Source organism: Uloborus diversus, chromosome 7, assembly GCF_026930045.1.
Source record: "Uloborus diversus isolate 005 chromosome 7, Udiv.v.3.1, whole genome shotgun sequence".
Classification (NCBI taxonomy): Eukaryota; Metazoa; Arthropoda; class Arachnida; order Araneae; family Uloboridae; genus Uloborus; species Uloborus diversus.
This window is the reverse complement of record NC_072737.1, coordinates 156,534,761-156,549,030: the sequence shown is the minus strand read 5'-3', so window position 1 is coordinate 156,549,030 and position 14,270 is coordinate 156,534,761. Positions and strand designations below refer to the sequence as shown.

Genomic DNA, 14,270 nt, shown 5'->3' with positions numbered 1-14,270 from the left:
AGTATAAAATAATTCAACACACTATTTGAAAACATGGGTACTCAAATTTGAAACAAAAGTTTTCAAGAAAATTCGAAAGCATTAATGTACTCATTTTTGAAGACTTCATTTTTCTCAGTGCAAGAGGACATTTTCTGAACAAGTTAACTATCTGGTATTAAACAAGCTGATTTTCCCCTATTCCATCAACGATTTTGTAGCATCAGCTGTACTTCTCTCTGTGTTTCCAAATTTTATCAAATATGTATACGCTTTTGAACGATTGAAACTATTTGAACGAATCTCGAGACATCTTTCTTCGTATAAGTTATTGTGACAGTGCTATCAGATTCGATGTTGGTTTTACGAATTGGTTTTAGAATATTTGCGAGAATTTTCGTCCGAAACGTTCTGTGCTCAGCTTATGTCTCAAAAACCTAACCTGCGGACAAACACAGACGTTTTCTACTCGCTTTCTTTTAAGAATTGCGTAGAAGGAAGGTTCTGCTACTATTTTGTCTAAGAAAAAAAAAATGTTGAATCGCTATTAATGTTAAAAAATAAAGTAACATGAAAACAGAACTGATCATTTACTGGGGTGCGTTCATTACAGGTTAAACAAACTTACCATCTGAACCATATTTTATTTCGATAATTACCGCCCTCCCCACCTATTAAGTTCTCCTTTTTGGAGTTTATGAAGAACTATTTATCATTAACCTTTAATGAAAATGTCGTCAATATGTTGATTTTCTTTTTTAAACTGCAATAACATTTTTTTTTTAACTTGCTAGAAGTGCTCCCTCTGTCATCAAGATTTCATATCAGTTTTAAGATTTTTTTAAAAAAAAATTTGCTGATTCATAAATGATATATAATTTTGCATCAGACTAAGAAGCTTATTCAACTTGATTGTGTTCGATTGGGGCTGTTTTGGATACTTCTGGATCAGTGATTCCACCGTACCATTCCACTGGAGAAGACAACAACAACAACGTACCGTTTACCGTGCACGATATGTATGATCACACAATGCAAGAGCCTAAAATTGCACTTTTCGGCCTTTAATTTCGAAAAATTTTATATACCTCCCCCCCCCCCTCCCGCCATGGAAGATTTCTTGCTACACCATTGACTCAGGACGGAATAATATATAATGTCAAAAATTGCTTTGAAAAAACTTACTAGTTGGTTTTGGTATGCTGTAACTGCTGTGAAGACTGTTTCTGGAAAGACATAGGTCCTAAACTCTTCATTTTCTAGTTCTGAGGGCGATGTTAGTGTCGTGCTCCCAGATTTTCTCACTATGTGGATGCGAGGTTGATACCTGTGCATAGAGTTCAAGACTATCTGCAAGGAAAGTAATCATACACGTTAGAAACTATCTTTTTATGTTTCGTCAAAATTTAAACATTTAACAATTTTAACCATGATTTCTATCATCAGTGTGAGTTTGTCAAATGCAATCATAGGGTTAAAATTTTTAAATTTAGTTGTAACACATTTTTTAATTTATTTCTCTTTTTTTCGCAATTCCGAATTGCTTATTATCCTTACTTGACCAAAGTTGATGTTGCTCTGATTTTTCAGATTGCCATGACGACAGTTGTTTTTCATATATATTATTGTTAGAGAGCGAGATCCTCGTTTACATAGTTGCAAATCGTCTGCAGTTTGATTTCGTTCATGACTGAGTGAAATCTATAGAAATTTTCACTTCAATCAATTTGCAAGAAATTGTGGAATGCTTGAAATCCACCTTTCAAATTGATTTTTATTTTTAAAATATACACATGTTCTACTCATCTTTTATCAATACCTTAAAAAAAACCATTGAAGAAGTTCTGAAAAAGAAAATTATGAATAGTTCATTGCATTAATTTATTTGAAATTTACGTAAAGTAGAGATTTCATAAAGGCAAACGTTTCGCATGTCTACATGGAGCATGTTTTCATTAATAGTTTCGTGACTTAACAAAATTTGCTTCCCCCTCCCCTTTTTTCTGCATGCAAATTATATTTAAGTCATATTTTTAGTCTTGTTTCCCCATCGATACAAATGTTTGACAGGATTTAGACAATATTTATAATATTGGAAAATAACATATGTAAAAGTCTAGTTGTGTTTCATTGAACCCGCCTTCCCCTACTAAAAAAAAAGTAATTCTTGTTAAAGTTTCAGTTCTAAACAAGCTATTTGCAGTGTGTGTGTGTTTTTTAATTACATTTCTAAAAACTGGAAAAAGTGTGCAGGAAAAATATACCTAAAGTTGATTTTAAATTGCCCAATGATCCAGGTTTTTTTTTTTTTTTTTTTTTTTTTTTTTTTTTTTTTTTTTTTTTTACCGGACGCCCCTTGGCCTCGACCGCTCCGGTTAATTCTACTTTCTACAGTACTTAGAATACTTTGAAATTTATAGTTTTAAAAATTTTAACCCTCTACGCGGAAAGAAAAAGGTCGATAATCGCTATTTTGGGAAATGCTTTTAAACCACTCCGTATCAAAAGATATCGTGCGTAATTGCGTCGATTAATAACTGGAGGGTGGTTCCTGGTGAGAACAGGATGCCGAAGAATCGAATCTCCATCCTCATGTCCCCATAAAACTAAAAAGGCATTCCAGAATGGATTCCGTCCCATAACGAGAAGAAGAAGGTACTTGAACTTGTCGCCGTCGACAAGCGGAACTCTCGACATGTGAAGGGTAAGAGAACAACAATAACCCATTCCCACCGAAACCAATTTGTGGATTTTCGTGGCCATAAGCGGTAAGTAAATGTCACGGAGCACCTTTATTTATTAGTGATCGAAGCTGCCGAGCCCCGGTTGACAGTCGGCGTGTGATTTGTTGCGTGGCGTGCAACAAAGACATCCTCGCTGGAGTTGGACTCTTGTTGAAAAGCTATCTGACTCACACGCGGTCCTCACATCTGCTGTATCTGGTGCAGCACGAAACTCTTGCCTGGGTGCCACAGAGGAAGTCCGAATCTTTTCGTTTTGGGGATAAATATGCATGCGGATTTAACAATACTAAATGCTTGGACCTCACGTTCTATTCATCGTTAAAATTGAGGATGGCTGTGTTGTTACGAAGCAATGTTGTTTTCAGGGTCACGAACGACACGATATATCGGCTGGAACGACGACTTTGACATGCACTGTCAATGAGCTAATTTTAATGAGCAGAGCAAGTGTATGGCGAGAAAAAAAAGGTTTTAAATTAATGACTTGAATCCCCAGTCAAGACAGAGTAAGTAGAATAAAAGCATTATAATATCAAGCACGTAGGGGGAAAAAGCTTTTAAATTGATGACTTAAATAACCACTGAAGACAAAGCAAGTAAAAGAAGCACATCATAACAACAAAAAAAATTTTTTTTGAATATGCTCTTAAATTGATGGCTTAAATCTAGCAAAGGCTTGAAACATTATTTGCAAAGTTTAAAAATTTCTAAAGTCCAAAATCTAGATTATTTTCAATGCTTTTAAACTTTCAAAAGTTGAGCCTTGAAAATCATTTGCTAACTTTACCAACAATTAACTTTACAATTACTATTATTCATTTTTGTTCTAGGCAATGGTTAAAATGTTTATTCCACCGAGCTAAAGGACACCAAGACTAAAGAAAAAGTTGTAAAAATGTTACGTTTTCAGCGAATTTTTAAATGTGAACATTCTACTAGAGCAGGGTAAAGAAAAAAAAGAAACTTGTCAAAAGTAGACATTGCCCCCCCCCCCCCCAATATTTTAGTTATTCTTTAATTTTATTCTTCGACAGGTTTCTTAGCTACACAAATCCGATTTTCTACTTTAGAGAGACATTAGTCTGTAGAAACTTTCAGCCACTTCAAGCGAAAATCAAAGAAATAAAGAAAGTTTTTTTTTTTTTTTTTCAAGCTAACAAAAAAAAGACAAATATCACCGACAAGTATGGATCCTTCGAACTCGTCTCGAAATAAGAATTCAGTATGAGTAATTGGTCAAGCTAAAGTCAACGACTGTTCCTGTGAAGTTCAGTCAAACGTTAAATCATCAAACAAGAAATATTCGGCATATACTAGTAAATTACCGCTATAACAGATATTTATGTAACTAAATTTAACTGAAAAAATACCCTTTTCTATAATTAAAATTAGTCTGGTTACTTTACATCTCTCTCATTTTGGTTACACACTTGTTTTCACGGCCCTAGCAATCTTGGGAGATAAAGGGTTATCTAACAGTTTTTTGTTTTTTTTCGTTCCATGCATCACTAAGAAGCCTTTCAGAACATTCTAAGACTCTGACCGGTGTGATTAGAGTTTGAAGTAAACTCTCCAACAGAAGTACCCAAACTGCACAACCTAAACAAGCAATCGTGCTAAATTTCCTGTAATAGCACGATAATCATGTAATTATAGTATAGTGTTGCCAAACTATAGTGTAGTGTTGCCATTTGAAACAGCACCAGTACACTAAAAAACCCTCGTAATCAAGAACGGAGTACATACCTCAGTTTTCTTGCTAAACTATTTCTTTTTCCATAAGAATCATTTATGAAACGTACAATGCAGTTGTACAGCTATTTATTAATTTGTCGTCTGCTGCTCTTTGCATTTAGTATTCACTAGTGATACCCGCACGGCTTTGCCCGTAATAGAAAATTTAAAGGTCTTTTGGTTCACCTGTATATTTACAAATAATGTATGGTGAAGTTTCTCGCCAATTGGCTTGTGCCCATGTTACGGTTCCACGTTATGATAATTTCGTAATTTACTTGTCCATCTTATGATAATTTTTTTCTTAAAATTGGAATAGAAAAAGAACCACATCGAATTTTCGAAAAATCGCTTCGAGGTGCACACCCTCATGCTACAAACTAACTTTGTGCCAAATTTCATGAAAATCGGCCGAACGGTCTAGGCGCTATGCGCGTCACAGAGATCCTGACAGACAGAGATCCGGACAGAGATCCTGACAGACAGAGGGACTTTCAGCTTTATTATTAGTAAAGTTTAATTTATTATCGCCTATAATGTTTTATATTTCTTTTGCATTATTTACTTTAATTATCATTTGTGATCTGTATTGTTTTTCTGGACTATACTGTCTGGAATGAACGCTAAACGAAATTAGATAGAAGAGTTGGAATGTTTTGATGGAGTTTTTCTCGTCCGTTTATTAGGGGGTTATAGGATATTCTTTTATATTTTTATGTAAATATGCATGTCAAAGTCTTTTTTTTCCTAAAAATTAAAAAAATTCATATGAATACTAAAGAGAAAGAAGATATAATTAAAAAATTTTAAAGATGTGAAATGTGAGAAATATTTACAAATATTGTTACTATTTCAAAGCGACTCGCTTCGTTTCCAATGAAAATTTTCATTAATGGAGACATATATATTTTAAGTATACTTAAGAGTTTTAAAAAGTTAAAAACCATAGGCAAACTTTAGTTTTTTAATAGAAAATAATGAAAATACGAAATATAGTACCTAGGAATCGAAAACAAAAACGAATAGTTTCTACATTGACGGAATCAGAAAGTTGCGCTGACAACTTTAATAATTAATTTTTATGTTTTTATGCCAGATTTTAAATACTGTTAATTTCTTTAGAAAAAAAAAAGCTGAGTCAGAAGAAACTTTAAAAATTACTCTATGTACGAAGTTAATTAAATTCGCTCAAAAGAGGAACGAATATTGCAGGAAGGGGAAAATTCATTAATGGAGATATACATATTTTAATTGTACTTTTTGAGTTTAAAAAGTTAAAAAACATTGGTTGACTTTAGTTTTTGAATCAAAAATAATGAAAATACGAAACATTATTACAAGGAATCAAAAATAAAATGAATACTTTCTATATTAACGGAATCAGAAAGATAAGCTGACAACTTTAATAATTAAGTTTTATATTTTTATGCCAGATTGTTTTAATTTCAATTTTTTGTAATAAGTGAAAAAAAAAACATGAGCTAGTAGAAACTTTAAAAATTACTCTATGTACCAAATTAATTAAATTCCATTAGAAGAGAAGCGAATATTACATGAAGGGAAAAAATGAACAACACTAATCACACATGTCCGGTAGCTTTTAGAAGGGAGATGCTTTTAGAAGAGAGAGAAGTGCTGCCCTCTATCACAACCCGAAAGAACTCAAGAACAAAAAAGCAATTCTTTTGATCCTTGCCGACGTGTGAGAGCGTTGGAAAAAGGCGTGGCCCAGTCGCAAGGTGATTTGTCACACTGTCAGGGGCGTAGGGACTTCAAAAATATTCTCTGCGGTGTGGATCGCTTGCTTTTACTTTGTTCCCCCTTTTTTTTAATCGATGCTGAAGTGTTCTTGTTTAACGCTATGCGGGGGGTGATTTACGTTAACATAATATTCTTATGCATCAGATGGTTCCATTTGTGGCGGATTTCTTCATTGGAGGGTTTTCTTGAGCAACGATGAATGGTATTTTGAAATATGCGGCATGGCATGCGCGTGGGCGTATTGTAATGTGGATTTTTATGCGCAGGTGAAATCGACAAATGCGATCAGTTTAGACTCTGTGATCCAAAAATGGATTACGATCTGTGACAATTCCGAATTTCTAGCATAGTGTTTTTATTACACTAGGTTATTGGGGTTTTAATTGGTATTATCTCCTTTTGTTTTAGTTTTCCTTTTCGTTCAGTTCCGTTTAGTTTCCTGTGTTTATAAGTTGCACTAATTATGGGTAAGATTTTGTATTTGATGAGAAGACTCTTATAGACAGTTCGATATCACTTATGAAAAAAAAAATTATTTGTTCACAACTTACGAAAGCCATATAACCATATATTCTGGCATTAACTCAATGCTGTAGTTTTAAAAAAAAATGTTTTTGGGGGACTCACTTTGGAATTTGAGGAAACTCATCAAGGGAAAAAAAAAAATATTTTTCTAAAATATCTGTTTTTTGCTAAAATTTTGTTGCAGCTAATAACTAATATGATAGGACAGGAAATATTCAACGCTGTTTAGCACATGATATGGTTCATTTTGCAGGGAAAGTTTTAGTGGCATTCAAAGATGACATCCCCCCCCCCTCTATTTTTTAAGGACGGTAAGAAAAAAAACCATTTGTGGTGCATGCTAAAGTCGATTGGTGCACATTCAGTCTGTCGTAGTCGCAATTTAACAAATTAAGTCATTACTTAATTTGGACCTAAGCACTCCTTGAAGAGTATAGGTCCAACTGTGATGAAAGCGAAGAAATCCCATCGCTAGAGACAATGTAGAAGATGTCGAGATTTTGCCCTTATTGTGTTATTTACTTTATCAAATGGAAACGAAATGCTGCACACATGTGTAATGAGAAAACTCGCAAAGACAATGTATAGGGTTTTAAGAGTTAAAACCCTGTCCAGAAATCGCGCCTTCGAGTAACGCTCAGAACTCCCAATAACAGTCCTAGAAAAATTTAAGTAGCTCAAAGCGAAGCTGCGTGAGTGCTAAAATTTAAAAAATTGCAGATAACTAACACAAGTTATAGGAGCTATTCACCTGTTTTGGTACAAAAGATGGTACTGGCAGTCCTGGTAGGTGCTGCTATACTATAACATGATTTAGGAACCCGTTTTAATGAAAGCCAACAAAAAAGAAGCTGGAAGCAAAAGTTGAAGCATGTACAAAAGATGGTACTTAGCAGCCCTGGTAGGTGCTGCTATACTATAACATGATTTAGGAACCTGTATTAATGAAAGCCAACAAAAAGAAGCTGGAAGCAAAAGTTGAAGCATGTACAAAAGATGGTGCTAGCAGTCCTGGTAAGTGCTGCTGTATAACATGATTTAGGAACCCGTTTTAATGAAAGTCAACAAAAAGAAGCTGGAAGCAAAAGTTGAAGCATGTACAAAAGCTGGTACTTAGCAGTCTTGGTAGGTGCTGCTTTATAACATGATTTAGGAACCCTTTCTTAATGAAAGCCAACAAAAAGAAGCTGGTGCAAGAAGCTGGAAGCAAAAGTTGAAGCTGGTACAAAATATGGTGCTAGCAATCCTGGTAGATCCTGCTATATAACATGATTTAGGAACCCGTTTCAATGAAAGCCAAGTAGGTTTTGAACTTTTTACGCTTTTACACAATTAACTGAAAACTTTAAAGAGTCCACTCATGTCTCTTTAGTTCTCACAAACCTAATTATATTATAATTCTCTATTTTAAAATATTTTTGAATTGCCTTTCATTGCAAAACTTATATGATGAATGGTAGCACGAATAATGTTGAACACTCATTGACAGTATAACCATAATTCTGATTTTGTCCTGGGTTGTGGAGTCGGAAAGAAAATAATCGACTCCGACTCCAGGAATTTCAGACTTCGACTCCGACTCCGATTCCTTTATACGAAAATCGGTCCGACTCTAATTCTAACTCCGCAGCCATGACAGATTTTGGACTCAATGGGAAAATTACCGACAACGACTCCAACTCTTGGAATTTTTAAGGTCTTGGACTCCCGATTCCGACTCCTTTACTCCAAATCAGTCCGACTCTGACTCCGCAGCGCAGGATTTTTCTAGTTAAAATGAAAGTTATCCAGTCTAATAAAACCAGTAGACGTTCTTACTACTTTGAATATCAATGAATTGCTACATATTGTGAATGCATTACTGCAAGCATTTCAAACACTTCCATGGCGAGAGAGATGAAAAAAAAACTCGATATTTTATGAGTCCAGTACTCCTACGTTACCTGTTAAGCGAAGGGTGTAAACCTGTATTCAATACAGCACCACCTTAACCTTCAAGCTATGGTCAGCTAGTGCTAAAGACCGCTTTATCAATACAAAACGCGACAAAAAAAAAACATCGTAAATAAAATACCTTTCCGACTGAGCTGCTCTGAAAGCAAAAAAAGAGGCAATAAAATATAAAATTATCTTTCTCTTTCCTATCTTTCGTCCGTGGTTTATTGTTATTTTAATTTTACTTTGCCTCAGCAAGATCACTTTCAATCGTACAACCCCGCCTCTCATAAAATACCTCCAAAATGATGAAAGCAGACGGAAACTGCGATAAGGCTCGTTAATGTGCAATTGTTCGTCGTCGTTTTCGTCTGAGTTTGCAGAATTAACACTGAAATAATTGAAAATGATCTTGTTTTAAACATTATTAGCATTAATTGGTATCGTTAATGTAGTATTGTTCGTCGTCGTTTTCGTCCGAGTTTTCAGAATTAACACTAAAATAATTTAAAATAATCTTGTTTCAAATATTATTGATATAAAGCGGTATCGTAAATGAGCAATTGTTAGTCTTCGTTTTCGTCCAACTTAGCAGAAGTAAAGCTGAAACAATCGAAAATGATCTTGTTTCACACATTACAGGCGTTAATTGATATCTTTTATGGGCAATTAATTGTTCATCTTAGTTTCCACCTGAGTTCGCAGAATTAAAAGTGAAATAATTAAAAATGATCTCTTTCAAACATTATTGGTTTTAATTCCTATTATTAATGTGAAATTGTTCGTCTTCGTATTCGTTTGACTTTGCAGACTCAGCACTGAAATTTTCCACTTGCGTGTGTGTGTGTATGTGTGTTTGTTATTATTATTATTATTTATTTATTTTTCTATTTTTACGTTGATGTTTACAGAGAGGGAAGATGTTTCCATATTTCCTTACTTGTGAGGATCAAGTTCTAATAATTTAAACTTTTAATCTTTACATTTTTAATCCGATAAATTTCATTTAAGTTTTGCTCATTTTAGTTCAGTCGTTTTAACTTGCCTCATTTCTTTTCGTTGTTCAAAAGTTAAACAATAACAATACGATTGAACATTAGCATAAATAAATAAATAAATAAATAATAAAAGGACAAAAAAAATCCATAGGAGATACTGTGTGATACTTATGTCTCCTCACTTTTTCATAAATTGAGTTAAAATTTTTATTTTACAATTTTTGATTTCACTACAATTATTTAGTTTTATTGCTTTTTATTTTCTTTGTAAGTTCCATCAAAAGAAAAAACAATTATTATAAATTAGCTTTACTCTGTTGCTCTGTGTGGGAAGGATAGAAAGAAAAAAAAAATCATTAAAATAAAATATAATAAAAAGTGGACAGATTAAAAATATTTTACTTATTTGACTTTATATTAAATTGCTTCAGAAAAATCATGTTAGTTTAAAGATACTTTAATCTTACATTTAAGTTTGCAAGAAGATACTGAACACCATTCTGCACAAGCATCAATGACTTTAAGAAATATAATAAACTTAATCTCAACTGATATTGTTTTCAGTCAAGTCACAGATCAACTCAATCTTTCAATTCCAATTCAGCACAACCCAAGCGCACTCAATTGCATGAATTCGGTTTATCAATCTATTATTAAACTCGTTCAACTACAGCCGGAAACTTCGCCTAAGTAACACGACGAGATGACCCTGAAATATATCATATCAAATAGTCCGTTTAACGGCTAGCAACTTCTGCAGAAGCATCATCAACGAGTTTCTAAGAAATATAACAAATTCAATCGCAATTGATATTATTTTCAGTCTAATCAAATGAACCTTCAAACTTTGAATTCCAACCCAGAACAACAATTTCATTTATCAATCTATCAATAAACTCGTAAAGCCACTGTCAGGAACATCGCCTAAGTAGTACGACGAGATACCACTGAAATATTATATCCAACTATCAGCCTAACAACTAGCAACTTCTGTAGAAGCATCATCAACGACTTCCCAAGAAATATAACAAATACAGTTGCAATTCATATTATTTTTCAATCCAATCATAGTCCTTCAATCTTTCAGTTCCACCTGAACACAACCCAAGCCCACTCAATTACCAACAATTCGATTTATCAATCTATCAATAAACTCATAAAATCATGGCCGGGAACATTACCTAAGTACGACGAGATACCACTGAAATATTATATCCAACTATCCGCCTAACAACTAGCAAATTCTGCAAAAGTATCATCAAGTACTTTCCAAGAAATATAACGAATACTATAGCAACTGACATTACTTACAGTCCAATCATAGTCCTTCAATCTTTCAATTCCACCTCAACACAACCCAATCCCACTCAATTACAACAATTCGATTTATCAATCTATCAATAAACTCGTAAAGCCACAACCGGGAACATCGCCTAAGTAGTACAACGAGATACCACTGAAATATTATATCCAACTGTCCGCCTAACAACTATGATTACAACTTAAATATCACTTCCTACTGTTTCTCCCAATGAAAATCTTATTATTGCGAGTTAACAAGACAGCCACAGGGGGGAGAAGGCCCATAAATGTATAAAAATGAGCAGTACATTGGATGATTAAGGGCAAGGGGGTACCTTAAATTATAGCGGTGGGTTTTCTCAGAGCCTATATTAAGTTATTAGACGCGTATTTATCATGCGTTATTAATTTGAGAGTACTGGCGGTGTGGTAGAAAGGGGGATGTTATTATGTCTCCCTTCTTTTTTTTTTTTGGCGATTATGTTGGCTTGTATTCTTTGGCTTCTTTTTTTTTTCCCCTTCGCGATTTAATAAAGAGGAATTGCGTGATCTCTGGCGATTTTTCATCTCGCTCTCTTACGAGGCGGCATGTCGCATCATGGCGACATGATTCGATAGAGGGAGGGGTTTTTTAATGTTCTTTTTTCGCCAACGGAGATTTCGGGAGGGTCTCAGGAGCTCTTTTCCTAGTGATTACCTCCACCATATCTTCAAGGCCAGTTCGTGACGAAGCTTAATATATTTATCGGAACTAAGAGGGGTAATGAATGAAGTTCTTTGTCGAGACCGTTCAAATGGTACATGAGTTTGCTCACCGTTACGGGAGTTGATGAAATGATTTTGTTCTATAAGATTGGTTTTCTACTTTGCGCAGCCCTCTAAAGTTTGCAGTTCACTCACGGTAACATAGAATCAGTTTCCCTATTTTTAACTGTTTTATTCATATTTTAATAGTGTTAATCAACTCCATCACATCTAAAAAAGCCAGTTTGTGACGGAGCTTAATATATTTATCGGGACTAAGAGGGGTAATGAATGAAGTTCTTTGTCGAGACCGTTCAAGTATAGCACAAATGGGCGAAGTCAAATAAAAAATAAAGTTACTTTTCGAAAGTTCTAATAACCCAATAATTGAGCGTCCATTATCAAAACCTGTCGGGATAGGCCCTAATTCGCATGGGGGAGAGTTCGGAGAATTGGTCAAGAAACTCCAGGAAAGCTTCTGACCATTTTAAAAAAACTGTTAAAAGGCACATTTTCAACACAGAAAATTTATGTTTCTATCAAATTCAGTTAATGAATTGACACAGTGAGAAGCAAAGAGATGTAACTGCAAAATTAAAATTTTTTTAAATCCAGGGCAAATATTAGGGTAGGTGAACCTTTTCTCTGTTTTAGTAGAAGATATGGTATTAGTAACCCTAGTAGAAGTATGGTATTAGTAACCCTAGAAGATATGGTATTAGTAACCCTGCTAACAGTATAATGTATAAACACATTTTAACTAAAACCTACCTATTAGGGCCGGAACTTTAAACGCGTTTTTTCTCAAAATTTTTAAAATGTCCACTTACATCCCTTTGCTTCTCACTGCATCAGTTGGTAGATTACGTTTACAAGTTTCCCTTTCACTTGATATGGGGCGTGGCAATAATTCCCTAAGTGTCTGTTCTATTAACTTTGATTTCTCTTCTTCACTCAACTCCTTATTTTCTCGTTCATCGAAGGAATGTTTACAATTCAACGAGTCAATCGTAAAAAAATTAAGAGGACGATTGATTTCGGAGAATTGGACAGTTTGGTTTACTGGAGTTTGGATAATCGAAGCTCTACTGTATTTTTAACTAAGTATGAATAAGAGGAAGGCTTACATGTCCTTGTTTGTCCATCTCATTGTTGGTGAGCTTGACTTTTTCAAAAGTAACCACCTGTTTTTTGAGCTGTTCTCCGGTGAAGGGAGAATCCGGATGTAGGTAAAGTCTGGAAGGAGATGGAGGGTCGGCTTTTCCCGCCACAAGCCACGACGACCGGTGGTACGCGTATCTGTACCTCTTGTTGTCCACCGGAACAATGTCCATGTATACCGCATATTTCGTGTGGAGTTCAGCACCGGAAAACGAAACGCGGACTGTAGGAAACATACGCCTGTAAGAAAAGAGACAATTTTTTTTTATTAGATTTTTTTTTTTTTAAATTTCATCATAATAGTGAAAAAGATACTGTAATAACAATGCAATAACATTTTTTTTATTGTTTTATTTTATAAAATATTGAGTGGAAAACAAAACGCGGACTGTAGGAAACATACGCCTGTGAGAAAAGAGACAATATTTTTTTTATTAGAATTTTTTTTTTAATTTCATCATAATAGTGAAAAAAATACAGTAATAACAATGCAATAACATTTTTTTTTGTTTGTTTGTTTTATTAAAAGAACTATTACTTTTTAAAATATTGAGTGGGAAACGAAACGCGGACTGTGTAAGAAACGAAACAGTATTTTTTTTACAACTAGTTTCAAAAAAGTTTATTATGATAATGAAAATAATACAGTAATAACAATATAATAGTAATTATTAATAGTGTTATAAAAAGAAAACTATTGATTTCGTAACACAGAAGGTAAAACGAAACGCGAGCTGTAGGAAACACTAGCCTGTAAAGAAAAGAGGTTTTTTTCCCCTTCAGAATTAGTTTAAAGAATGTTCATAATGGTAATAAAAATAATACTGTTATAGCACTAACATTAAGAATAGTTATTAATAAAAATTCAAAATAATATTTTTGATTTTATACGATTAAGCGGAAAATGAAACGCGAACTGTACGAAACATGTGCCTGCAAGAAGAGAGATAACTTTTAGTAGAATTAGTTGGAAAACTTATTATGGTAATAAAAATAATACTGATGCATTGATAACAATATTTTCAAAAGGCAATTGTAGGTTTTATAACACCCATAAAATTATTGATATTATTAAATTGATAATGGGGTCGTTTCCAAAATTTTAAACGCATTTTTTTCCGAAAGAGCATGCTTAAAAACATAGGATCTGACCATTTTCTAAATAATTTGTTTAAGTTTAATATTTTTTAAGAAATATTTAAATCGGAGTGTTTTTATTGTTTACGGCTTCTTCCGATGACTTAACAAATGATGTAATACAGTGATTCAGTGTTGCTATCCACAGTGCAAAATATTTAATTCGCATCTTTACTCACGTGTATTGGCAACGATATGGTTGATAGCAAGCGTAGAGCGCAATATTTAATTCGATTCTTGATTATCATAA

General features: G+C 33.9%; 1 protein-coding gene across 1 annotated transcript in view; it reads right to left on the bottom strand.

The window, feature by feature from the left end:
* LOC129225954 (T-box transcription factor TBX20-like) overlaps window positions 1–14,270 on the bottom strand; it is a 62,860-nt gene that overhangs the window by 7,427 nt on the left and 41,163 nt on the right. The window contains exons 2-3 of the mRNA XM_054860507.1: window positions 12,850–13,123; window positions 1,165–1,329 (exon numbers count right to left, since the gene is read on the bottom strand). Coding sequence (XP_054716482.1) covers window positions 1,165–1,329; window positions 12,850–13,123 — 439 coding nt within the window. The remainder of the gene's footprint in view (window positions 1–1,164; window positions 1,330–12,849; window positions 13,124–14,270) is intronic.